General features: G+C 36.3%; 2 protein-coding genes across 3 annotated transcripts; both read right to left on the bottom strand.

Annotated features, from left to right (window-relative positions):
• Positions 1–5,488: 5,488 nt before the first annotated feature.
• Positions 5,489–16,389, bottom strand: LOC143464814 (radixin-like). Of its 2 annotated transcripts, none has more exons than XM_076962820.1 (15): positions 16,231–16,389; positions 12,322–12,405; positions 11,306–11,401; positions 10,995–11,099; positions 9,933–10,102; positions 9,626–9,746; positions 9,441–9,550; positions 9,171–9,267; positions 8,872–9,035; positions 8,434–8,564; positions 8,097–8,221; positions 7,803–7,931; positions 7,411–7,524; positions 6,966–7,097; positions 5,489–6,230 (listed from the first exon to the last, which is right to left on the bottom strand). In XM_076962820.1, the coding sequence occupies exons 1-15, from the start codon at positions 16,240–16,242 to the stop codon at positions 6,063–6,065; spliced, it is 1,758 nt and encodes a 585-aa protein (XP_076818935.1). In that variant the 5' UTR covers positions 16,243–16,389; the 3' UTR covers positions 5,489–6,062. The 2 variants fall into 2 exon arrangements, with proteins under 2 accessions (XP_076818935.1, XP_076818934.1); XM_076962819.1 differs by lacking the exon at positions 16,231–16,389 and adding an exon at positions 13,617–13,875.
• Positions 16,390–22,556: 6,167 nt separating this feature from the next.
• Positions 22,557–24,017, bottom strand: LOC143466182 (general transcription factor II-I repeat domain-containing protein 2-like). Its single transcript, XM_076964820.1, has one exon. It carries the CDS (start codon positions 24,015–24,017, stop codon positions 22,557–22,559), a length of 1,461 nt encoding a protein of 486 aa, XP_076820935.1.
• Positions 24,018–25,176: the final 1,159 nt, after the last annotated feature.

Here is a 25,176-nt window from a genome sequence, read left to right on the forward strand (position 1 = left end):
TTTACGTTTGTAAAAATGTAAACAGCAAACTGCAAAAAATCCGTGGCTTAACTTGAATTTTCCTATAAAGTGTATCAGTTGGCTTCTTTTACATTTCAGTGCGTTGGGTGGTTTGTTTGCAGTGATTATATATGGGTCGGTTTATATTGTATTGGCCTGTAATTAATTGCCCAGCAGCGCATCAACTGCACAGTTACGTTGCTTTGCTATTCATCCTATGTTGCCGGTTGTTGTTCTTAGGACATTTTGTTTAAGCACAAGTGCCCTCTTCAAAATTCGTTCATCCTGATGACATCCGCTGATCCGTCCCCGACCCTTTAGCTAGATATTTCGTGCAATCTTGATCGTAACTTCAACGACGGCCAATCAGTTATCTTTGCAATTAACTATGAATTTCTAAGAACCACAACAAATTAATTATCTTTTTATACTATATTTCAGAAAACTATACTATTTACGCATCATTAAGTACAAAGGACACTAAGTGCTCTCGTTTAAAATTAAGATTGTCCGGCCCTTCAACATTCTTAAAACAATTATGGAAAACCTCGATATAGCCTGTTGGCTAAATTTATTTTGTCAATAATCGTATTATAATTCCAATTCCGGTGAATAACTTCTTGGTTCGTCATGCTTTGTTGATACGTTTGAAGATTTAGTTTGGGTGGTGCTTGAGGGCGTTCTTGTCCTTGTTGCATAGGCATAGGCGTGATTGGGGAGTTGGTCAGCTTCAATTGTCTTAAAAATATTTGACAAATTTTTGTTTAATTTAAGAAATTTACACAAAACTAGTGCTTACATTTGCACTTGTTACAATAATAAAGATGATATATAATTAGTTATTAACATATATTGCAACACAAAGTAGAAAATTATAAATATGTGCAATTCGAAGTTTTGCTAAGTCGCTCCCAAATTTTCCACGTTAATACTGATTAGAAAAAATTCAGTTTCACTTTATTTTAAAATTATTTACTTCAAAAAAAATACGCTTTATCTGATGAAGCTGATTGGCTTGAAGTGGTTTCTTTATTTGGTTGGTTTGGCTTGGAGTGTTTTTTTCATTTTCATTTTTTATTTAGCATATTATATAGGTGGTTATAGGGAAACCAAAGATTTATGCAATATCGATAACAAACGATTTGGCAAGGCCCGACATATTAAACAATGTAGAAAAGTGATAAAAAGTACATTTCAGGAGAAAAACTCCAGGCATATACAGATTTTACAAAGGAGCATAAACGCGGTGTAAACTGGTTCGGTTAAACACGGTCAGAAAAAAGGTGTGGTTTCTGCTGACATGAAACTGTCGTTTCCAATAGAGCTCACTAAATTTAGATAACAAATTTATTGATGTATGTATAATCTATAAAGAGTTACAAACAGGTATATAACGCGCTTCCTCTATAAAGGATATATGAACGTACGTACACAACTTCCTGTGTAGAGTTTAAACAGTATTCACACCAATGCAAAGATACAAGCCGTGCCTGCAAAAGCTATAAGAGGATTTTCTCGAACGACGTCACGTAAACCACTAAGCCGTCTTTCGAAGACGCACGGTCTGCGCTCTGTTTACGTAATTACAAAAAAATTGCGTCAGTATTTATGCAAGTAAGCCACGCAAAATATGTCCAATTTAGAGTTAAACTTAAGTTTAAATGGGGAAAACACAACTGCGTACTTTGCCAAGTTACCCCTTAGAAGTGTGTCGTACAAACGTGACTTCAAGTGAAGTCTGTGGATGCGAGAATATAACAAGAAGTATCAAAGAATAACATCAGATACTTCCCACATCAGGATGGACAACAGAGCAACACGGAATATTCTTTTTTTTATTGATACAAAACAACAATACCATCATATACAGAGGCAAAAAGAAAAATACGTAAAAAATGTTAAGGTAAACTAGTAATCAATACCGACGTTATCAAAACTCAGGGAAAGGTAGGCAAGCATCCTATTTATTGTGGTGACCTTTCATCTTGCCTAATCTAATCGCTTTTATTCTTTCAGATTTTTCAATACACTTCACCATCAGTTCAAACATTTCTACACAAGGTTTACATTTTGAATATTTGGTCTTATAAATCGTAAATCAGGCAAAACAATTTACAATTTACATCAGGTGAACAGTTAACAAGTTTTAAATCGCAGATAACTCATAATCCCAAAGAGTAGGTTGTTTACTTGAAGGCCATCTCAAGCGCTCAGCCAACCAGTTCAAAACATTTTCCCAGAATAAAAGGGTTTGTGTACAATGTATAAATACATGTAGTGCAGTTTCAACACTGTTTTCGCAGAATACGCATAGCTCAGTCTCAGAGATTCCAAAGCAAAAAGCGCCTGTTTCGTAGCTATTGCCTTCAAGTTAAGTTTTATTTAAAACAACGAATCTTTGTTACCATTGTTGGGCAATACTGGACGCAATATAATTCGTTCCAAAATAGTTCGGGCGTGCGGTAACCCAGTTCTTCATAACAGTTTTTCTTAACCTTTCTGATAGTTGTCACTTTTTTCCGAAAATACTCGTAGCTGTTTTTTCGTACTCGTACCAAAATCGATGTAATCACTATTTGCATCAGTCAATTGATTGCATTCCATTATTAGCCAAGAGAGAAATGTAAAAAAAATTTTTTTTATATCAGTATCTGACGAGCTTATAAAAAGTATACTGGTTTAGTTCGATTGTTAAGCAGCTGAATCTCTTCTGAAGCCAACAAACGCCATACCGGCCCGGCCCCAGCACTTATGTAGGTGAAAACAACATATTCCGAGTTGCGTCTCAAGGAGACCATTTGTCGCCTTCTTTATGAGTATTATGTATAGAAATTTTAGCTATTATGTTAAGAAAAAGTGGTTTTAACGAAATCCGGATAGAGTGTAATGAATTTAAAGTATCACTGTTTGCGGATGACAAGTTAGTTTTGTGAAAGGATCTTCAAGGGTTTCTCAACGGTCGATGATATTTTAAGCGAATTTGGTAACGCATCTGGCTGTGAAGTCAACTTCGACATATCACAAGCTTTTGACATTGGCTCCTCTAGAAATAGTATTGAGAAACCGTTAGTCAGTAATTACAGTAAAGGATTAAAGAATTAAAAGATAAAGGATTAAAGTTTTGTAAGGGTTTGACTTCAATAGGTAAAATAACTATCCTAATCACTGGTAGTTCCGACTCTAACGTTTAAAGCGAGCATAATCCTAATCAACCTTCAGGTGACTTTTATCAAAAAAGTTAATCCAATGTTGCATCGCTTAATATGGGGATCTAGATGGAAATGAATTAAACGCGAAAATCTGTGTTTGGGCTATAGCGAAAGCGGAGCAAATATGATCCAAATAAAATCAAACATGGAAAAGTCATATAGATTAAAATGCTAATTGATATCCATTTATCATTACGCATGGAAACAATTGGAAATATCTCAACTTAATTATCCAACGCTTTTGTGCATTATACGATCTACAGTCAATCTCGAAACAAAGTTACAAAAATCGATTATGCCTCTACGATCATCCCTTTAGGCTAAAGGGATAATCTTCGCCATCTAGCGTCGGGTTTGAGTAAACCGGCAGAAGAAAATTTATCAATATTCATAAATGAGTTATAAAAATAAGATTTCATTTACACGTTTGATGTAATTTGAATTTATAATCAGACAGAGTAAAATTCAAAGAATATAAAAGCGTCTATTTTACGCTAAATTCTTCACTATTTTCCGGAATTTTTTCGCTATATTAAAAGTAAAAATAAAACAAAAAATAACGTATTTGTTTCTTTATGTCTCTGAAATAACATTTACATTTTCAATATGTTCGTTCCAGCAAACAAGCGAGTCTTAAGTGTTTTGTTGCCGGAGGAAGCAGTTCTAGCCACCAACTCTTGGACTATGCTATTTATAACTTATATCTAAACTATTTTAACACCGAAAGATTCTAATAACGTACTATATGTCTTTCCAAAAAGATAATTAAAATCCAATTAACTGCACAGTGCATAAAACATAGCAAGCTTAGATTCCGATATGATATGTTAATTGTTTACTGGTTTCATCTTCTCAGTCAAGCAAAGTGATCTTACCGGCCAAAATGTCTGCCTGGTCCGTCGCTTTTCTGTTATGCAACATTTCTATTGAAAATGTCTTCGTGCTAATTTCGGATGTCACGATGTTTCGAAAAATGTTGTGAAGCCTTATCAGGGCATATTAGCAGTTGCACAACGCTAAACAAAGCATCAAAACTGACTTTAGATTGTAACAAAATACTTAAATAAAATACTGGAGAGATAAAAGTCCTAAATTCGAGACAACAGATCAAAAAAATTAAAAGTAAAAATTCCATAAGCAACGCAAGTACGCAACAAGCTATGAGTTCAGCAACTAATATAATCAGCCCGAAGAAGTTTCTGTGGTGGCCATTGGGCAGTCGGTCCAACAAAAAATTAAATTTGTAATGATTTGGCAAAAATTAGGAAACATTTGATATGTAGAACAAATCACTATTGCTCATCCTACGCGTCCGGTCTATATTTATAACATGTTAGCTGTGAAACTTGTAGTCATGAAAAGGGTGTTAATCACATAATCTTATGGTAGGCCTATACTTAGGTTGTCTTAAATCACAAAGAGCTTTCACGCGTATTTAGCCTTTGAATGTAGGGCAGGTCTATACTTACACGATCAATGAAATCATCACTGAATTTAACGTTATTGTCTATTTCGTTTCAAACCAGATTATGACCTGTAGCAGGTTCATTTTTAAATAAGGAGCACTTATAAAAATTATGAACTTCATTTTAACAATCTATAGCTAATGATTCAGAGAATTGTATCGCTTAGGTTTCTGATTAAAATAAGTTATAGAAAAATGAAACATAGTGATATTTACCCTATAAGGCTCCGCATAAAAAGCTACTTTAGGCAAAACAGCCACGTTCAAACCTCTAAGCCTACTTCAACGCAAGAATTCACGTACACAGAGCTTTTTCCACGTGTACCAATGGAACACGTCATTACGCCGCTGAAACCAAAATGATGAGGTTAGGATTAACATTAAGACTGCGGCGAGCGGTTTTACCTGGAAATGACAATCTCTAAACCATAAGATAAAGATTTCGTAATGACCAAGTTCTGTTTCCAGAAGTAGAATAACAAATTTTCTCCTATCGTGCTAGTGATATGTGGACAATTATGATTACCATTTCAAAGGCAAGAGCGAAATAAATCCATCAGAAATCACAGACATGCTATAGAGCCCAATAACATCACCCACAAAAGCCATTCTCCTATTTACACAGAATCGGGGAGAATTATTCTATTGACACGTCCCACCCCGCTCATACATCATCATATAAGAATGAGTCGGAATGCCACTAAGTTTCTAAAAATATCGGTGAAAGGTGAAGACTAAATTTAACAACATTCGCCATTATGCTGCAGGGAAACTCTGCTTGTCTTGTTTAGAACAAATTCATCAGAAAGCAATACAACGTTGAGTATAAGATTTTATTGTATTCGTCAATTTACATTCTACTACAGTGAAACTACACTCTAGTTACTAACACTTGGTGCATGATATCATCAGCAGTGTGATGACGTCAAAGGCTGACTGTGTCTGTTGTCTAAATTTTATGACGTCATCGACATAAACAGGCGTAAATCAGCAGAATCCGGAGCACAACAAAGGTGCGGGAACATCGCGGAACAACGAAACAATGGGTACGTCACAATCGAATTAATTTGTTATGACATAATTACATTTCTATTATTATGAAACGCTTTTAGTTGGAATAGAGTAAGAAACAAGGCAACAAATCACCAGGCACAATCGTTTGATGTTGATTTATACAAAGTACTTTGTGATTAATATGGTAAATGAAAAATAGAGCACGATTAACTTCATACGAAGCCAAAAAGATAAAAAATCTTACAGCACATACAAGGATTCAAATGCTGGCCTAAGATAATTCACGTTTTGATTTCCTCTGCTTAAAAATTGTAAAAATCGTTCTTTTACATGATGTGAGAATTGAAAATAAATAGACACGATTGCGATTGCACTTACAAACACTCGAATTCATCGATGCGGTGCTTGGTGTTACCACTGCGAATCTGTTTCAGAGTCTTATACTTGTCTCGGCCAGCTTTCACGTTCTCTTGGTGGAGTATATCCATCTGGGAAGACTGCACGTTGGAGTCACGAAGATCGTGCAACTGGGATTTCAAGTCCTTGGAAGTAAAAATAAAGATGATGATAAAATTGACATCACCGATTCCCGGCCACAAACTCCAACGCGTCGTATGTTTAGAGTAGGAGTGCCTGATACTGACTCAAACCCTTGACATGTATATTTGTCATGTCACGTTGACTTTGACTGGGATATTTTTATAAACTTGTTTAGAATCATCTTAAACAGTATCTTTTTATGTGGCGCTTCATGATTTAACCGTGGCGGTATTTCTATGACAAACGTTTAGACGGGTTCCAAGCAGGTAACACAGCAAGTGTCGAGGCTATAGCAACATGAGTTTTGAGTTAAACGGGAGTATGAATTAAAAAAACCGCCTTATTTCACGTCCGCATTTGATCAACTAAATCTATTGAGGTATTGACAGGCTTGTATACCACAATGCGTGAAATAACTACAGACATTTAACTACAGCGATAACGACTTAAGTCGATGATGATTAGAAAGTACATCGCCGGCATATAGACAGACTGCAATTAACGTCTTACTTAATATCACATTGTGCGTTCTGCACTGAAGTACAAGTTTGACAGGTTTGCGACAATTAACGCACTTTTAAGCTCTGAACGTTCATCCACTTTCTGGACTATCTTTAGCTACACAAAATTGAAAGTATGCAAAGCCTGCATTCACGTCAGACTCTATTAATGGGCAACTTTTAAGGTGGCCCAAAACCAGTCATGCATGTTAAGTAACGTCATACGTCAAAAACTACCTCAAGCTGTTTGCGCAATGCTTTGTTCTTTTCCGACTCAGTGATTCTCTCTTCTTCGTTTCGGTCCATGTCGCCTACGTCATCATGTTTCAGTTCACTGTCACCGGCGGCTTGGTCATCTTCAATGGACATCTGCATGGTGATGTTGGCAAGGATATGAATTGTGATTTACTTTGTATTACAAAGGGGTATTTGTATGAATCGTAAAGCTGCAAGCGTATTTAACGTAAAAGGGTTGCAAAGAGGTTACAATCAATGTTTTATAACAACGGGAAGCTCGAACATCGACAGCCCAAACGTCAGTCGGCGAAGAACTCGATGATAATGCAAGCTTTCAACTTGAACGTTGTAAACAAAATATTGAGCATGGTACGATGCCGCTAATACTAACTGAAAATGAAACCTAATATCTGATTATACAAGTCGAAGGAAGTTGCTCACTCACCTCAGACATGGTGTGAGTCTCCTCCTGAACTGGTACGATTGGTTCCCTTTGTTTTTCGTGCAATTCCCTCAGTTCGTTTTCTTTCTCCTGGATGGCCATCTCTGCCTCCGCCGCCTAAGAACGAATAAGATCACGATACTCTCATTACTTTTAAAAGCCTAACGTTAGTATTTAAAATTTACCAATATCACCCTACATTGTTGTTGCGTTCCACTCACAACCAAAATATTGAGTTGGGAAAAGTGAAATCACACTTTAGGTCCATTATATTACGTTTTTTCCAGTATTTCAATCAGGCTTGATAAAAGCGTTTTGTACAAAAGCACCGACAATAGGGCAGTGATTTTAACGCATGTCAAGAGGAACGTGCGACCGATATTTGATAAAATTACCTTTGATTTCCATTCTTCACTTTCCTTGGCCTTTTCAGCCTCAGCTTCCCTGAGTTCTTCAATTTCCAACAATTTGCTTCGAACTTCCTCTTCCATGGCTGCCTTCTCCATTTCATTTAAACTCGCTTGCTGTGATCGAGGTCAAAAGGCAAAGGTCATTTGTATGACGATTTAGAAATTGTTAAGACACCAATATATTGCTATTACAGCTTTGTTATCTCTGTTGATGTTGTTTTCCACAATATTTTTGTAATTTATTATTTACACAGTCATAAATGATATCTTTCTCATCACCTCTTGCAGAGTTCTTGCTTCTTCTTCTGCTTGTCTTCTTAAATCTTCGATCTCTCTCCTCTCATTTTCAGCTCGTTCCTTGTCCTCCTGCAGTCTCTGGGCGGCAAGCTGCTTCTCCTCCAGTTCTGAGATTAAATTAAATAGAAAGTTATAAGTGAAAGTAAGTATATTATTCAGCTATACACTTCAGAAATTAGATTAAAAATTTGTATGTTGGTAAGTTGGGATATGAAACTGCAGAAAAGAATTCAAGCTCAAGCGAAATCGTGAAGATTGTTGTAAAGTTTTTGAAATTAAATAGCGGTTGTTGTACACAACTAAAAAAAACAAGGTTTACCTTTTTGGTATTGTTCGTTGTCCCTCTGATAAGCCTGCATTCGTTCCTCCAGTTCCTGCGCACGCTTTTCAGCTGCGTCCCTTTCGCTTTGTATCTGCTTGCGATTTTCCCTCTCCTGGTGCAGTTTCTGTCTGCGTTGGACAAAATTTAGAAGTATCAGTTAAAGCGAAAATGAACCGGCAAAGTCTCATAATACTGTATAAGGGAAAGCGATTGGAAAGCTTTCACATTCCAATCGTGTAGTGTTTGGAATGCAAAAGCGTTACATACAGCGTCACACTGACATCAACGACTATTTATAGCAGTAATAAACTGTGGATAACACTGTGATGCGAATTTCCCTTTGTAAATATACGGCACAAGAGCAGTAAAAACCGGCTCAGCTTTTATAGAGCACAGAAAAACGCAAAGGTTTTGTAAATTTGTTCGCAATAGAACCTTTCCAGTTGCTTCTGGTGTTTTTCTTCCCTGGCTTGTGCTTTCATTTGTTGAACTTCGATTGTGTCGGGTTTGCGGCGACGCATGTAAAGCTCATGGTTGCCCATGCAAAGTGCTAGGATGCGCTTGTTAATTCGCAAACGCTCCACGTAGAAAACAAAATCCTGTGACGTAGGAATCGTTTATCATTAAATTTGGAAAGCAATTTAAAGTATCATTGAAAACCATTTTGAGCAATAGACCACATTGTCTTTGCATAAGAGCAAGCAAATCTTGAATATTATACTTCGTAAACTTACAGGGGCTTTCTTGTCAATAGGTTTAATGACGAATTTCTTGTCATTGAATGAGATGTTGCGAATTTCACTCCAAGGGAAACCGATCTTTGGCGTCAGTCTGCAATAAACAGTTTTCATGACTTTAAACCGCGCACTTGCAAGTAATCTCTGTCGCCTAAGATCACATTCTAATGACCTAAATTAGCCCAAAGCTATTCAGTGTTAAGAGCTTTGAAAGGTTGATTTGCAGAGAAATTACAGTAGATGATTTAAAAATACAAGGAGACCTACTTGTCGGTCTTCTCGTAAATGTTAAGTCCAAGAGCATCAACACCCAAAAGTAACTGGGTTTTCTTTTTGTTTTGTATCTCAAAATAATTCACACCATACATTTCTAGATCCTGTAACACAAAGTTAAGACTTAACACGAAAGGCGTTCCCAGCACACTCCGCACAGGCAAGTAGTCAAAGCTTACCTGGGCTATTTTGAGGTATTCAGTCATAGCGTCTTCCTTTGGCATGCTGCCATGTTCTGCGTGCCAAGTCTGAATGCGTTCCTCCCATTGCTCTTTGGACATCTTGTGCTGCTCATAGACTCTGGTTAAAGAAAAAGTATTTTTAAAGCTTACGCTAATAATTCTAAAACTTAAAAAGGGCGGGATCCATTTCATGCACAGTTTGACAACATTACAACAGATAACTTGAAACATTATACCTCTACTAGGTTTGCAATTCGCTGACTCATAGTTAATACGGTATTTTTGGCTAGTTAAGATCTCAAACCTCTGTGGAAGTAATCGGTCGTTGGAAAGGTAACCGGCCTTGTGTCGACCGGTTGCATACTCTCCATATTTGGCTTGGACTGCATAGGATGCAAGGAGTACGGAAGTTTCTGGAGGGCAATACACTTCATCTGATAGTATGCCATCTTTCACTTGCAAAAAAAATAAACGCTGCAAAGCAACAAATGAAACCATGTGGTTAAATGTGCATTAAAAACGAAGCTGAATTTGATAATATTGTATGTTGGCAAGAATGTGCATACACATTCCAAACCAAAGGAGCCCACGAGTACAGCTATGAAAATAGTCATAATTTACAAACGGAATTTCATGGAAAAGGAAACAACAATAACATTAAGCAAACTCCTTTCCAGTTTTAAGTACATCGCCTAAAACAACACTGTTTGCAATTAGTTGAAAGTATAATTAAATTACTTTAACCTCTCTTACTTGTTTTCAATTCTATCTGAGCAGATAAACAAAAGGCAAATGTTTAAGGTGACCACACCTTGGACACACATTCAGTTTAAATGAGGAACGTGGGGAAATAAATCAGTTTGGAAACTTATCTCCCTAAATGGTCATACAAATCAATGAGACAAAGGACAATTAAGATCAAGGGCGGAATAAGTAATAAATTCTGTAACTAGGTTTGAGTAATTTACTGTTGATAAAGCTATACTCTGTAACTTGAAGCACTTTAAGAAAACAAATTACAGCACTTCTGAAAACTGGTCGTGAAACCATTATGAAAGTTGCTTGGGCAACGTAGCAAAACAAAATTCAATTTGGAGAAAAACTATGTGAGTGCACAAAAATAAACATAATAAAACATCGCAATATCTGGCTGGTACAAACTAAACAAAAGTGAAATGGTTTTTGAGCAAAACCCTCTGTTATGCATTAATGGATATCCTTATGACCAGCATGAGTATATTTTGCAATGGATGTTCATTGTTCATAAAGTGTCACTTTATATGATGGTAAACTGAGTGACAAACGGTGGCAAACTACAGTAAAACATACATGACGGATCGTGGATACGGACGGATTGTGACAGTACCTGTGTAATTTCTTGGATAAGTTCTTCTGCTACATCTTCAGGATAGAATTTTGCGCGGAACTTAAACTGTATTGGGTTCTCTTTACGACAGTCTTGTTGATTCACCTGCAAACATGGGTGTATTGAAAGACATAAACTTTATTTTCACACAAAAACATCTTTGAAGATTATATTTGCAACAGGGCTGTGAAACAAAACAATTTCACAAAGGTACTTAAATACAATTTACGGAATTTTTCCACACGACTTCAGATGCACTGTAACTTTGAATTGGCCCAACGTTCACCATATATTGTAAGTTGTCACGATACCTTTTTGTTAAGTTTGAGCCAAGTTGTATAACCTTTTGTGTCAATGTATTGTAAACCAAAGAACCAGATCTCCCGAAGCCCAATGGTTTTCACAACCTGTAATAAATGAAACATAAGTTAACAAAATACTAAATAAACCAAGACGATAGTAACATAAATGTCTTTCAAATGAGTTCAAATACAACGATATTAGCAGCTAATTACCAGGTAGCTTATTGGTAGGAACATGTAGCATGACACAGATTTATTGAGTAAAATTGATCAGTTAACTACTGCATAACTGTACACTATGCCTTCATTCCAGTATATTGTTGAATGTTTACTGAGAACAAACAAGGCACTGCACTCCATTCTGTGTAAAAATTAACCAGGCGTTGCCTGACGAAGGTAAGTTGTTTAACCGTAATACAATGATGTGGCTGGACTAATGCACACCCTAGATGTCGGTGATACCGTTATTTACTTTAATTGTAAGTTTTCGCAACAGTTTTACATTGAAATGAAAATTCAAGCATATTAAATATTCAGCATGTGTATTTATAATACAGGTGTGTTACAGAAACAACGTAAACAACTTGCCAAACTAAGGTTGAAAAACTCATTGTTTGACTAAGTTAAAAACACCCAAGATGAAATTGGCTACATGAAAAGGAAATAAGGGCTTCGTTTTCAAATAAGCTTGACATGGGTAACAGCGGATAAAATAGGAGATTTGATTGTTCCAAGAACTTCTTTGCTCGAGTAGCGACTGCTTAGCGTCTCAAGAGTCGTTGAAAACATCGTTTAAAATGATCTTTTCTGCAACGTCCTAACTTATATACTGAGCTATTATCTTGGAAAACATTCTTCAACGCGGCCGTAAATTCTATGTAGCTGAACGTCGGCACTTTAATACAATTCATAAGTTTGTGCCCGTGGGCGAAGCCGCGTCGAGACTACTATACAAGCATGACCGAGTGACGGTGACGCCTGCGTTGATTGGCTAAAGCCAATTAATATAACTATAAGAGACGTACCTGATCAAACAATTGTTTCCCGGTGGTGTTGGGTTGGATTGCGAACTCCAGTTCGGCATCCATGGTTGTGACTCGAACGTTCATCTGAAACACAACGATTTTTAATTAAAGTATGTCTGGTTCTTCATTAAGATATAAGAACCTAGACGTTTACGACGCTATACTTATGTATCTTCAGTAATCGACTGAATACATGGTTATACCTTCACGTGTTACAGGTATCTATGTACCAGATACCAGAATATGTTGTAGTGTATGTACGTAACCACACCCAATTACGGGACGGACAAGCATATCACTGGCGGTATCGCCAAAAACAGACCTAGCGATATCTTGTTTACGATAGCCACAATTACAGAGCGATTACAGCGTAATTCATTGGTTAAGTACGCAAATACGTAAACGTTTCTGGAGGTCGATTGGTGTACGAACCAAGTAAGGTAATTCATGCAATAACTCCAAAAATGTTTATCTTATACGGGGCAAGGAAATCGCGTCAAAACTTGCACTTTTTGGCGGGCGATCTGCCGGTCCGCAATGTCCAGGTCAAGTCGATTTAAATTTAATTCGAGGGTAATATTGTTGAAAATGTCACCGCGTAGGGTGATTTGACCTGCAATTGAAAGAAGGCACTTGTAAATGAACTTTCCTACACATCGTATTAAGGAGAGAAAAGTAGTAGGGCTAATAATACCTTCACCATTCCGTCAAACCTGTCACTGTAACTTTATGCACATAGTAAATAATGCAGATCAATTACAATCAATTACACAAAAGAGGAAATGTGCTTTTGTCATTAGACACCTTAGAAATTTGGGGCTACTTGGGCCACGCAAGTTCCACGCCAAAAACTTTGTTGCGGGTCCTGAAGAGCTGCTTATCTAAGACTGACGAAGCGTAAATCACGATGAGCCACTTATAGCGTTTTGCCATTAAATTGAGGTCGATCAACGATATGCGTATCAAGGAAGTGATGATGGTCCGTGATGAAGGCGAAAAGCTTCTACAAAAGTTATGTGGTCAAAGGAATTCCACTGAATACAAACAAAACGCGTTCTCTTCGAAAACAAGCAGCGATATAATACCGGTTTGTCGAAAATCACTAGCCCCGAAAAAATTAATGAGTTACGTTGCCGAGATGATGATGAAAAGGGTAAAGCGTGGCTTCTTCATTCGTAAATTTTTTACTTTCTCTTCACTGAAACACATGCTTTAGCTTGACTTGAACGCATCAAAGAAAAGTATGCGGTATGAATTCCAAAAAAATTACTTGCCATAGCTAATGCGGTGTGTACCTGTTTTTGTGCATTTCTGCATACTTTCTTCTGGTATTTTCTTGGGTCAACTCGATACTTTGACACCGACATTTTATTAAACATTGTTACTCTACACAATGTCGAGATAAACAACCAAAGTAATAACCAGGCAACAGCAGGCGAAGATTTTCAATCTTTTAAGCTTGCAACATTCCAGGCTCGTATTCAATGCTCTCTAAAGAATGCAAACAACTGCGAGAATATGAAGCCGGCGGCGCAACAGAGTATAAGCAAGGCTGACTGTATGTCGGATCACTGTATACAATGTCAAACAATGAAAAATCAAATTTAATTATAATCATGAAAGTATCCCATTGCAAATGAACGTTTACGATAATGCGTCCATGAATTACGTAAGAATATCTTATCTAAGGCTACAACCGAGTAGTAAACAAAATGAAAAAAACTCAATACTTGCACAGTAGAATGCTGACTGATTAAATTCATATCTATGCAGGCATAAGAAGCTATCTGACAACAACCACAGAAAATCAAGGCCGCGTCTTGCTGGTGACAACGGCTTCTGAATATAGTTCTAAAAACCGTTAACCTCACGACCTCATTTTATGTAGGCCATGTACATAGCTTGTCTGAATGCTCTTAAAATGTAGCAATCGCTCATTTACAAATGTTATCGCTGACTAGCTCCATCTTCATGTATTACAAGCGTTGTGGGAAATGTAATAGCGTTATAGCGATACATCAAATTCTGTGTAAAAGAAGGCTTGATAAGACAGAAAGACGTATGAAGACTGTAACTAATATGATCACAAGAATTATACAATTTGCTTACAGTTTTCTAAACGATCTACAATCCAAACTAAGCCTGATATTTCCAAATGCAACAGATACTATAAAAACCTCTTTCCAACATTTAGAACTAGCGACACTGTACTGAACATTGCAAACTACAATGTTTACAACGTTTAAGATTAATACTTTTAGAGGGAATTACATGGTATGTTTAACTCGCACAACCACGAGCTTATAGATACATTAAGTTAAGTAAGCAGGCTGGCTTCTAATCAGCAACGTTTCAACCATTCCCTTCTCTTTAACTTCTAGCTATATATAAGACGTCAGTTACTTAGTTGATAATGTGTCCGCTTGGATTCTGATAGAGAAAAATAACACAACGGACTGAAAGCTGGAGATATGGATTGGTGTGAAATCAATAGAAATATTCCCCAGGTGGTCGTCGTCATGATAAACTAAGAGAAAGGAAAGGAGAAACTCAAAACTGTCAGTAGTCTTGAAACGTGCGACTTTTATGCGAGTATTGACGCACCTAAATGTCATTGTCGATTGGTTGCAAAAATGCTAGAGATGCTGTTCACAGCTTTGTGTGAACGCTCTTTAACACGATATTTTCTCTGCGGCATACTACACGCATAACGACAACCTAGCAAAGTGCACGGCGCTAAGCGGGCACGCGTGAAGGAAATAATCGACGATAAGCGCAAATGGGAACACTGGCAATTCCCATGTGAAAGACACTACAAGATAAAGTTTGGGTCTCAAGGGACGATTCCATTCATATCTAATGATTTTTATTTACTGTAAGCGCCTATGCTACTACAGGCATTTCCCTGGAAACATATTTCAGTCTGTAATGCCTAATTTGGGTATTTTCTGCGTTTATCTTAATTTATCATTGATGTGCAATCAAAAAGATCTTAAATATCATTAAAGATCTATCGAATATGCAGGTTCAAATAAAATACCTTGATCAACACCTTAGTTAGTAGATAATAAATAATAATAAAAAAAATAAACCAACTCTCCTCTTTAAAAATATAATTCAACCAATACAGCATTGCCATGTAGTGCATCAGACTAAATATTATTTAATACCCATCTGTTTAAAAAAAGATTAATTTTAGTACTGTTCAATTAATTTGATTAGAGTGTGAAACAGAATTTTTAACAAAAAGCAGGATAAATTAGAGAAATTAATTAAGTAGCGACAAGCGTTTACGAAATTCGTTAATGTGCAATTTGTGATACTGTATAAGTGTATATCACAAATATTCAGTATCAAATAAATTTTGTAATTGCAATGACCAACCCAAGAATTGTTTCTATGCTTCATCCATATGCATAACCTATACTTGTAAAGTGCACATTTTCCAACTATTTATAGGTAAATAACCTCTAGACTAGAGTTTCAATTGTTTATACTGTATTTTGTACAATTTCATCCCACAGTGCAAGTATATGGACAGATATTCTTTTATCCACATTCCAGAGCACAAACAATATTGACTGCTGCATAATGTCAGACCCTCAAGTGAAATCAGGACATATTCCTAAAAATGTTATCACTCTGCAGCCATGTGCTCGTCAATTATCAGCGTATGATAGGTTCATTAATGAAAGTTCAAACAAGTCAAGGGGATCATAGATTAAAGTTCAAAATTATTGTGCCTTATAAAAATCTTTTTAACAAAAAAATTCAAAGCAAAATACAATTCAATAAATGTTTAAAAGTAACACAAACTAGGTAAAATTGTATGTATGTATATAGTTATAATGCCAGATAACAAGTTCACAAGAAATAAGTAGCACAATTATCAGAAATACATCTACTTACTGCTTTCGGCATTTTGATCGGCTTGAGGTACTGGAACTCTCTGACAATCGCGATAAAGCAGCACTAAAATTTAAATTATCTGCAGGCAAACCAGCTGAAAATATAAACATATGACCATGTCTATAAATACAGTTTTGCATACTAATGTACATGATGTCTTTAGCGTTGTTGCAGAAACTACCTGTGTTTAAAAAGGGCTCTAACCACCAGTCTATCAATGCAAGTGCACAAAAGAGTTATGACATGCAACACAATAAATATTTCATCTTGCTTCCTTTTCAAATAGCAATTTTGAAAAGTATTTGGCAAACAAAGCCCAACAAATCAATGTTGAAATACGCTCCATACCACCATGCAAGAATTTAATACACCTGTACAAGGAAACAGGAAATTACTCCCACTCCTAATGATTCAGCTAGCTATATACTGCTCATTAATATTGTGCTGTGCCCTTCTTCATCAACAGACTTATTGTATTAATTATAATTATCAATCAACCAGCAGAAAAGCGCACTAGCCCAGTGAAACTTTGATAAGCGAAAAAAAACATATAAATCATTTGCTGCGTTGAAAGGCTAATGCTCAAAAATTAAATTGTATTTAACCTTGTTCTTCTACCAACGCACAGACCTCTTAGCTAAGCCCTGAAGGCAAATATTATTTGACCAAAAAAATGGACAGAGCAATTTCTACATCAAGGTCAACATGCAAGCAACAATTTGCACTGGTGTTAACCAGTAGCAAAACTATTAAAAAAGCAAATGTATTTTTGTAAACTTTTTTCAAATTCAAAAATTCTTCTTGAAGTTGCAAAAATACATGTCTTGTTGTCCATAATTATGATTTTACTTGTAAACTTTTGCCAATGATATATATATATTTTTAATTTAATATTAATCAAGTTTAGTACTCCATTAAAATGCAATTAAACTCTAAATGTACAGTGCATTTCATAAAATTTTACTTTTTTTCAAAAAGATACACTGCAATAATTATCAAGATTGTGTTTTAGACACAGTTAAAACTGCATCTAACTTGTATACTGTATATGGTCTACTTGTGCCACACTATGAAGATCAAGTAAACAATTGTGCTAAAAGAGAAAATGTTTGACATGATAAACCCACAACATTTGATCCTGTTATGGGCATGTAATTCTTTACTAGACAATCTATTGTTTAGATAGCATTATAATTCAGTTGGCTAATGAATTATTTATTAACTTCAATCTCAACAAACACACACAAGAGATACACAGACGTTAAAAGATAGAAATTTTGATAGTGGAAAAACTCTTGTTTCAGAAGCTATAAATGTTAGGAGTGAAAATTGAAGCTCGCAAAATACATCACTTAAAGCTCAGCCTATTGTATACAACAGTCAGTACTGACAAACCATCTATACTCAACATAATTGTACACTCTATTATTATATATATTTGCTACCATTCACCATAGAAGTACCACAGTAGAACTAGATAAACACTTTCCACTATTACAGGCATACATCAACACAATTGATGGATAAATATTCAATAGCTATATATCTATCGTTATTTCATTTTTGAAAGAAAACAAACTGCCATGATGCTGAAAGTTAGAAGTCATTGTTAGAACATTAACTACAAACGTCCCTACTATGTTAAGTAAATGTGTGTCTAGCAAACAGCAAGTACAGAAGCACGCAATAAAGCCTGATCATAAAAAGTTTGGGTCAAATTTATAAGTCCTACCTTTACCGTGTTGAATTAAATGAATGAAATATCTAACACAAAAGCGCTTTAAAACTCCTGCGATATAGAACATTGTTTGAATTTCTTAATTGAAAAGATTTAAACTTGTCAAAGGTAACATTGTGTAAACCTGCCGAAACAAACAGTACATTCTTTATATTTTCACAATTAGTATAAAGAAGCATACGACTTAGCCTTGGCAATTTACTAAGTTAAAGTTTACTATTAGCATGCTTGCAGCATATGTCACTGTCAGTGCCAAAAATGTATCCACATTGACACAGACACTTAAGTTGGATCAAAATACACATACCTTAGTTTACAATATGTGCATTGACACAAAGTTCTTCCCTAAAGCAAAACTGCATTGAGATGCAAATGCTATGATGTTGATCGGCATTCAAAAAAAGTTTGCTACATCGATAAACATTGGCAAGATTGCATTTTAAAATATGTTTAAATGTTATCTCATTAGCAAAGTTTTGGTTTATTTTATTTAATTTGTAACTGGTCATTACCAGCACAACACGAAATCTGAAACATTGGTTTAATCCTCAGGCTAATCTTCAATATAACTTTTTTACAACAACACCTCAGACACAACAACAACACAACAGTCAACAACCCTAAGCCTATAGCATATTAAAATTCCAGGCTGCTAATTTTGCAGCGAACATAACACTGCATATTCTGCACACAAGTTTATCATAAAGCAGAAAGCACACATTCCTACATTACATATGTATACACAAATTCAGCATTCCAATAAAAACACATGGTACAAATCAAATATACAGTATGTTTTTCTTTAAAGGAGTTTGAGGTATGTGTCACTATGTATCCAATGAATTCTTCCCCTTGGTGACTTCTAAACACCTTAATCTAGTGACTTTGTCCCATAAGCTTCCACGAAAGAGGCTATGGTGAGCTCGGTTGGATAAGTCTTTTATGTTAAGAGTAGTAAAATACACTGGTACCTATTGTCTTTTGCAATGATATTTGAAATTATGAAATCCTGATTTCTAGTGAACATGGGTTAAATGTCATTAACAAAAACGCCACATAACAGTCACTGATAAAAGATTCCAGACCATGAAACCACATGTATATTTTCTGGAAGAAACTCAGCATAATAATTATATATATATTTATAGCACATAAGAAGTTAGATTTGAGTCATGTATAGCTGTGTTTTTATGAATATTTAAAAACCTCACATAAAAGTTTTTTATATTTGTTTTTTTTTGCCTAAATACTACAGTAAATTACTACAGGCCCACAAGTAGCCTAATCTTTGGACATACGGACCCATGTCAACCTTTCCCTGTTTCATAAATCATGCAAAAAGAAAGGCTTGCATACATCTTTTAACTTCAAAAACTGCATAATAGTTTTCTGGCAATAAGTTATTGTAGCAGTCTTTTACCAAACTGTTTTTATACAAACTAAAATCGTAAAACTAAGCCTTTAGCCGGCAAGCCTATCACCAAAACTTAAATATCATCGGAACTATCCAGTGCGTATACCAGTATTCTGTTACAGTAATAATAAGTCATCATATCATATCCTGGACCTGAATGACCGACCATTTCTTCCATGTATGAAAGCTTAAGGTCAGTACCGTATGTCATAACGGTAGGGCTATATCCCGTTCTTTGACAGTCTGGGCCTGAAGGTGCAAGCTCAAGCTTGCAAAAAACTCCAGTAGATTAATGAATGAAATGCTTTTGAATTCTGCTATTGCTTTTATCATCATCATCCTCTGCTGATGTCAACGCTTGTACGGCACCATCACCGTCTGTATAATTTGTACTAACAACCCGCTATGCTGGTGCATTTTAAAGGCATGACGCATCCCTCTTAAAACAGCGGTATATTGACTTCAACCTGTGTATTTTGTAGGTGCGTCGATTACGTCATCGTTTGTGGGAAAGAAACTAAATTTAGCGCCAGTTATATAGCAACAATTCTTTTTATTTTTTTAGTTTTTTCATAACTCGAGATTGGGCTCATGTCAAGTTTAATTACATTTTTTATACAGTATATACATACTCTAGGTAGCTCCACCAACAGTATAACTAATCTTCTTCCCACACAAAAAATAACAAAAAAAAACAATACGATACTCGATCTTTATTTAATTATTAATTATCAGTGACACCAACGATATAAAGACTTTATATCGTTGGTGACACAATACAGTTGATCACCGTGGGCATCAAAACATATTTTTGTAAAGCTTTAAAGTGAGGGGCAAGTCTAAAAACCAGTTGGCGTTAACTTAAAGAACAGTTGTCAGTAAGTATATTGGAAAAAAGCTTTTTGATAATATGTATGTGTGGTTAAAGCAGTTAACTGCCAAAAATGTATAGCCAACTTGGCCTTTTTTATGATGGAAATCGCGGCTTTAATGATGTCACAATGTAAAAAAAGATGCTTGATGATTAAAGTTAGAATTAAGTATGGTCTAGTGACTGCAGTGGAAGGCTAGTCAATGTGTTTTAGATGGAATACGAATATATCTACGTAGGTTGGTGATTAGTAGCAAGTAATGGTTATTTTCAGCATGGGAATGCCATAGAACACAGTACATGTACTGGTCAAGAATCTTAACCGAATTTACCGGTGTCGTGCGCTCAAGTGACCAAGCATTTTGACGTCGCATGACTCGGCGTAAGTTTTTCTCTGACATTCCTTGGATATGGTTCGTGGTCGATTCAACCCACGGACGGTTCAACCCGTGAACGATCAACAAAATCCCATCAACAAACAGTTGTTTCTAAGCTTTGACTTTTTATCGACGTGTAGGCTTTATTTTTTTTTGCTAAGAAGGCCTACTAGTTACAACACGGTACATAAACTTGTTTTTATTTCAACACAAGATGTAGGCTATATTGGTATAGTGGTAAAAGCGGCATCCATGCCTGATAACGAAATGCGTAGACTTTTTTTTGTAAATGGGTTAAATAGTCCGTGGGCTGAATCGTCCTAGGCTGAATGCTCCTGGGTTGAATCGTCCTAGGTTGAATGATCCTGGGTTGAATCGTCTGTGGGTTGAATCGTCCGGGGTTGAATCGTCCGGGGTTGAATCGTCCGTGAGTTGAATGGACCTATAACCATTAAGCTTACAATTGGCTACAAAGTAACTTGTTAATAACCTAAGCCATAAGTACGTGAAAGGTCCGTGGGTTGAAAGATCCGTGGGTTGAATCGTCCGCGGGTTGAATTGCCCGCGGGTTGTATCGTCCGCGAGTTGAATCGTCCAGGGGTTGAATCGTCCGGGGGTTGAATCGTCCGGGGGTTGAATCGTCCTAGGTTGAATGGTCCCGTGTTGAATCGTCCGCAGGTTGAATCGTCCGGGGTTGAATCGTCCGTGGGTTGAATCGTCCGACCACCCTTGGATATTGTCGTCGGATTTTAAGTACCGTACCGCAGTACTGGTAAAATAGCCTTTAATTAGTCGAGCAAATTGCGGTATCTGCGTGTAAGTTCAGGTAAACGATATATATTTATCGCATCTAGGTTTTCCACGCGAGTGCTATTGTAAAAACTAACTGCATTTGGCTAGTTTTTAAGGTTGAAAACAGTAGTGTATGCAGCAAAAATGTACGGTATCATGACGCAATCCAAAGGCCAAACGGCATTTCGTTTGTTTGCAATTCATTGTCAAATATAAAATATATTGAAAACTGCATTTATAAGATTTTATTTTGTGTGTAGCCTATATTTGTAATCAAGACATATCCCTAAGTATTAGGGATGGGCCGATACGAACCCAAACCCGAATAGATTCGCCGAATATCGCCTTTATGGAAGATTCGGGCGAACACGAATACCAACAATGGCGAACCCGAATCCAATATTACTTATATAAATTTACTGACTTTTGTTAAAAATGATGATCTGGTTTCCCGACAAAGCTAAACTAGAGTCAGCAGTACTTACAATGAAGGTCGTTTTCCTAACGATTTTGCTTTTTCAATCGTTTCTTAAACACTATTTTTGAAAGAAACCGATTTGTTTATCGATTAAGTCATTTTACAAACAAGACTTGACAACTTTTGGGTGAAATCTTATTATTTGGTTCTAATACGAATAGATTCGGGATTCGTTCGTGTCGTCCTTGGTGATATTCGGGTTCGCACGAACCCAAATAATTTTCCTCGCAGCACATCCCTACTAAGTATCACTAATCATTCTAATATCACTAAGTCAACTAACCTATGTAGGCTATATTCACCCACAGTTCCTTCACCTTTCTATTAATTCAATGGAATGTTGATAAGTAGGTTGTGTAAGTATGTATCAAACTTGTTTTTTTAGGTTACAGGTGATAATAGATAAAGGATGCTTGCTGAGGTATGCAATCAATTGCATTGTCAGTTATGAGTCAACCCAACATTTATCAGTACGAAAACGAGTCAAAGTTTAATTGTGTAGATCAGTGGTTCCCAACCTTTTCTGGTGTTGGGGCCGAATTTCAAACTTCAGAGTACGTATGGAGCCACATGAAAACACTCAAGTAATTATAACGAAAATTTTAAAGCATGTACCAACGAATAGCAACACTAACAAAAAAATAACACAATTAAATTTAATGTCCAACTTGGCATTGGCTTTGGGCTTTAACAAGTTTGTCAAAGCGAGGCGCAATTGCAGAGGATGCAGTATGCAGTAGCTGCTTGAGGTGGTCATCGGTCAACCGATTGCGATATTTATTTTTGATTCTGATCATTTTGCTGAAAAGTGCTTCGCATACGTAAGTTGATCCGAATACAGAGGCGTATTTCTGGGCATTGGTTTTCAAGTTGGGATACTTTCCCTCTGGAACTCGAATCCAAAATTCAAGTAGGTCTTCACTTCGAAATAATTGCTTGAGCTCGATATCTGACTGCATGTCCAGCAACTCCAATTGAAAACTATCAGGAGCTGTGGCCACATTAACTGCAATAGGATTTGCAAACATGTTCATCATTGGCAAAAATAAACTCATTCCGTTAATGCGGTGGTTGAACTCATCAATCAAGTTACTGATAAGTCTGCTGTATGCTTCAAATGATCCATTGGTTTGATGGTCAGATAACGTTGGAAAATGTATTGTAACACCACCTGCAAGCTGCGTTTTCCAAAGACAAAGCTTGTTAACAAAAGCAATTGCTGTGCTGTACAAATTGTGACAAAACTTGCTATTGCCTTGTAGAGTTCGATTTAGAGTAGAAAGGTGTGTAGTGATATCAACAAAAAACGCCAAATCAGCAATCCAAACTTCATCGCGCAGCTGAAGGATATCTTTCTTTCCTTCAGCAAACATTTTAATCTCAGGAAGAAGGTCATAGAATCTTTTGACACATGTAGCGCGGCTTAGCCATCGCACAGCTGTGAACATGACTAGATCACCATACTCAGCGTCAGTATCTGCTAGAAACTTTTTGAGCTTCCGATGGTTAAGTGCGTTGACTCTAATCCAGTTTACGGTTGTTGTTACCACATCCATCACATTAGACATGTTGAGTGACTTAGCAACAAGACTTTCTTGATGTAAAATACAATGATGCCATGTCACAGGAGCAAGATGATCTTCCTCTCGCCATTTATTGATGAGCCCTTGAAGTCCTTGATTTGCTCCAATCATGGCAGGGCAGCCATCCGTTGCCACTCCAAACAACTTTGTTGAGTCCAAATGTGCTTCTTCAAGAGTAGCATGAAATTCACGAAAAATATCTGTTCCTTTAGTTGTGCCATGGAGAGAACGCAAAGTGAGATATTCTTCATAAATCGTAAAATCCGGCATAACTCCCCTAATAAACACGACTAATTGCTCTGTGTCAGTGAAGTCTTTTGAGCTGTCAAGTGCAAAAGAGTAGTATACAAAATTTTTTAATTTCTCAAGAAGCTGATCGTGTTGGTCGTTTGATATACATTCAATGCGCCGAGTTACTGTAGTATTACTCAGCTGCAACTTTTTTGCCTTTTGTTGTATGGCACTTGAACAGCATTCTGTTGCAAACGTAACTATCGCCTGCTTCATAATTTCACCATCCGAATATGGTTTCATATTGCGAGCAAGTAGATAGCTCAACTTGTATGATGTTTTGGTAATACTGTACCTCCAGATTCATTACTAACCTTGAACATATTTGTTTGCTTATTCCATGCCGACTTAAGAGATTCCAACTTTCTTTTCCTTGATTCTCCTTGGTAGCAATCATATTTTGAAGAATGAGTTTTGTAGTGCCTCTCAATGTTAAAAGACTTTACACTACTTATCACCGCAGGACATAGAAGGCAATGTGCTTTGTTGTCTACCTCAATTTGAAAATACTTTTCTTCCCAAGCGCTTTGAAAGACCCGATTCTCCTGCTGAAGAGTACGTACTTTTTTTGAAGGCTGATCTAACATAATTTTTGGCTGAATATACTAAAACTTATGCGAATGGCTGATTATCCTATCACAGTTTTCTAGCGGCAATAACTGCTTTTCTCAGTCTGTTTTTAACACCTACCAAAAATTTTACACGTTTTGTGGTGTGTTGAGCGTCACACCATATCAACCTAATTATTTCAATTAATCGTTTATGATTCACAATAAATAGTCAATGGGCCATTCAAAACAGAATAAAGTAGGCTACAATGTGTAAAATGAAAAGTTCACTGACAGTGCAACCTCTACAACCCCATGACAATGAAGTTTGTAAACAATTTTGACCTAACGTTATAAGTTTTGACTTTTTTTGACAAGTCAAGAAATAATCGCCCTAATTATTATAAATAGATTTTTTATATTTTTTGTGGGATTTTCAGGGGTCAATGAGAGCCGCAAGAAGGCTAGCTTGGAGCCGCGGTTGGGAATCACTGGTGTAGATGATCTGGATGCATAATTTTGTTTAAGGTTGTACAAATTCTTTTGGGTCAGAAACAAGTTAACAGAACTCATTAGCCTAACTGTCTTGCTCATGCAATTTCACCTGCTGCAATATGTAAAAGTGTTAACAAGAACTTGTGTTTATTCGATTGTTATAACACAATTCCAATGTTAAGGTCACATTCTGCATACAACTTGAAATAACATGGCATGGCTTGAATTGATACAATGAAAAATCCATCATGTTACAAGTCCGTATGATGACAAACAAAACATTTTTGTATGTTACAAATATGTGTACTGTGTTGGACAATTTTCTTTATAATAAAATATAAAAATATGGTTGCTTAAGT

This window comes from Clavelina lepadiformis, chromosome 7 (assembly GCF_947623445.1).
Source record: "Clavelina lepadiformis chromosome 7, kaClaLepa1.1, whole genome shotgun sequence".
Lineage (NCBI taxonomy): Eukaryota > Metazoa > Chordata > Ascidiacea > Aplousobranchia > Clavelinidae > Clavelina > Clavelina lepadiformis.